Raw genomic sequence first — 2,456 nt, 5'->3', positions numbered from 1 at the left:
TCGGGGACTTTATATTTTTATGGATATAAATTTTTTGCATTTTTTTATGACTACAGATTTTGAAAAGTTCATAATATCTTTTGCAGAGTTTTGTAGCAAAGAGCACTTTGTTTATTGGTATCTGCAATTAACATCAAAAATTTTAAATCAGACCAGAAAAACTACAATCAATGCATCTTTATTCTATAAAAATATACTCACCCTTTCTTTGTATTTTCAGCTCCTGACTGTCTGAAGACCAAGATGTCTGAACTTCGTCTGTACTGCGACCTTCTTGTCCAACAAGTCCAGACCATCCAATCACAAAACAGTAATGATCCAGAAGAGCCTGCGACCTCAGAGGTAACACATATTATCGAGGGATGTCTGATATTAATGTTTTGCAGATATACGATATGCCAATATTTTCACACTTAATTTCCGATTCTGATATCGACCGATACCGAAATAGTCTTGGTAATATTTATATTACACAAACAGCTGTAGTGGCGCTTTGGCCCAGAGGCAGTGTCTCTGTCATGGGTGTGGAACCCCAGGGTTCACCTCCTGGGCAAGATCGAATCCCGGTTAGGGCAGTTGGTACCTTCCAGTGGACTTACCACCTGCAGGAAGGATTGGGGGTTGGTACGGTGCAGTGTGATTTGGGTGGAGACTGCTGCCCCCGCGACCCGTTAATGGATAAGCGGATGAAAATGGATGGATGATTGTAGATTATTAAAATGCGGTTAATCTAGTGACTTTCTCCTTCATATACAGCTATTTATCTCCAAAACTATTTTAGGGCACATTTGGCGAAACCGTGGCATTGCGTTATTAGGTTTTCATTGTCGAAGGGAAAATTGGCGAAACCGTGGCATTGCATTATTAGGTTTTCATTGTCGAAGGGAAAAACTGATAACGATTCCTACATATATTACATAATTATGCTAATATCGGCCGGGCAATATTATCAGACATCCCTTATTTCAACACAATACAATGATCCTGTACAACCCATGTTAAATTATTTAATTGCATTTTAAGCAATTCATTTTCAAAATTAGTTTCATGTAATTTCCTCTCCCCTTATAAAAAAATAAATATTAGAAGTTTCATTCTGGGGCAGACTCTGTCTGACACTAAAATGCATAATCTGTGCATAATCTCTGGATTTTACCTTTTACTGTTTAGGTTAATTTTGTTATTTCTCTTTCCGCAGGCTTCCCTTCTCCGGGCCACTTGTGCAACTTTTATCAGGACATTGGAGGACTGCATTACCCTGGCTAACCAGAGTTTGACCCCTGACCTCAGACCTCCTGAAAAGGTTGGTACACTGTTTTCAGATAATTGAATTTCTATCTGCACAAGTTTCAGCTCAATTTCTGCTTTAGGTTAGATTTTATTTGCATTTGCACTGGAAATGTTTCGTCACTTAACGACAGTCCAAACTATTGTAAGGACAAAGTCTACGTTGAAATGATGATCATGTTTCTGCTGCATTGGAAGGCATATTTTCTGCTGTAGAATCATGACAAAAGACAGGGTGATCATACAGGGAGTTTATACAGTTTGCACAGCGTAAAATGCTAGGAACATCTCATTAGCGTGTCAGTTCCTCCGTATTTGTACTGAAATACAAACTCTGTGTGTGTCCGTGTTTGTGTCCAGATGAAGAGGTCCATCAGTCACCCTGGAACATACAGTTTTGACAGGTGAGTGGCACAGACAGTCTTTCTTCTCTAACTTTACCGTATTTTCCAGACTATAAGTTGCACCAGCCACAAAATGTATGATGTAGTATAAGTCGCACCGGTGCCCTCTAGGGGCAGTCAGTGTGAAAATAGTGATCAAGTAAATTTTCAGTAGTACAGGAGTAGTAGATACTGGTACTGAAGCCTAGAGTGCCCTCTAGTTGCTGTCAGTGTTAAAATAACAAACGTGAAATTATGTTTTAAGAGTATAAATCACAAACCCACCTAAAGGATGAAAAAAAAAGTGTAACTTATAGTCCGGAAAATACGATAATAATAATAAAAATAATGAAAAAATATACTCTAACAAACAAAAACATGATCCAAATACTATCATCAACAGTAATGTTGATGTTTTCACATCTTAAATTTTGAAGGTTGTATTTTTGTTCAAACGATTTATTAACCTGACCTCATGTTTAATTTAGAACCTACAAGTAGAAATGTACATGGGCCAAGTATAGAAACTGTAATTAGGCAAAACTTGAAACTTGAAAAATTGACCTGTCTTTGGTGTCCTACACGCAGATCGTGTGTGCTGAAGGAGTATGGGAGATCATCCCACCGCAGAAGCCGGACTTGCTCTGACAGCTCTGTTTATGACACCGAGCGTAAGTACTACATTTAAAAAAAATAAAATAAAATATATATATATATATTGCCCATGTCCCAAACATTCACCTCAATGCCCGACTCCTTCAGAAAGAGCCTGGTTCAGCGCTTTAC

At 38.2% G+C, this 2,456-nt stretch overlaps 1 protein-coding gene and 1 long non-coding RNA gene across 4 annotated transcripts in view; one reads left to right on the top strand and one right to left on the bottom strand.

Annotated features, from left to right (window-relative positions):
* The first annotated feature begins 85 nt into the window (after positions 1-85).
* The window catches only part of LOC103387759 (pleckstrin homology domain-containing family A member 3), a 4,451-nt gene continuing 2,080 nt past the window's right edge, over positions 86-2,456 (top strand). The window contains exons 1-4 of the mRNA XM_008322525.3: positions 86-342; positions 1,199-1,303; positions 1,648-1,691; positions 2,259-2,341. Coding sequence (XP_008320747.2) covers positions 244-342; positions 1,199-1,303; positions 1,648-1,691; positions 2,259-2,341 — 331 coding nt within the window. The 5' untranslated portion in view covers positions 86-243. The remainder of the gene's footprint in view (positions 343-1,198; positions 1,304-1,647; positions 1,692-2,258; positions 2,342-2,456) is intronic.
* Positions 1,315-2,456, bottom strand: part of LOC103387735 (uncharacterized) — a 21,583-nt gene continuing 20,441 nt past the window's right edge. For 2 of the 3 annotated variants that reach the window (XR_001760838.2, XR_522462.3), the window contains exons 8-9: positions 2,235-2,323; positions 1,316-1,669 (exon numbers count right to left, since the gene is read on the bottom strand). This is a non-coding gene — a long non-coding RNA (uncharacterized LOC103387735). Of the gene's footprint in view, positions 1,670-2,234; positions 2,349-2,456 lie in introns of all 3 variants that reach the window. The other variant, XR_003051348.1, reaches the window with a different exon arrangement.

Source organism: Cynoglossus semilaevis, chromosome 12, assembly GCF_000523025.1.
Source record: "Cynoglossus semilaevis isolate Cse_v1.0 chromosome 12, Cse_v1.0, whole genome shotgun sequence".
NCBI lineage: Eukaryota > Metazoa > Chordata > Actinopteri > Pleuronectiformes > Cynoglossidae > Cynoglossus > Cynoglossus semilaevis.
The sequence above is the reverse complement of the archived record's forward strand: the minus strand, read 5'-3'. Positions and strand labels throughout refer to the sequence as shown.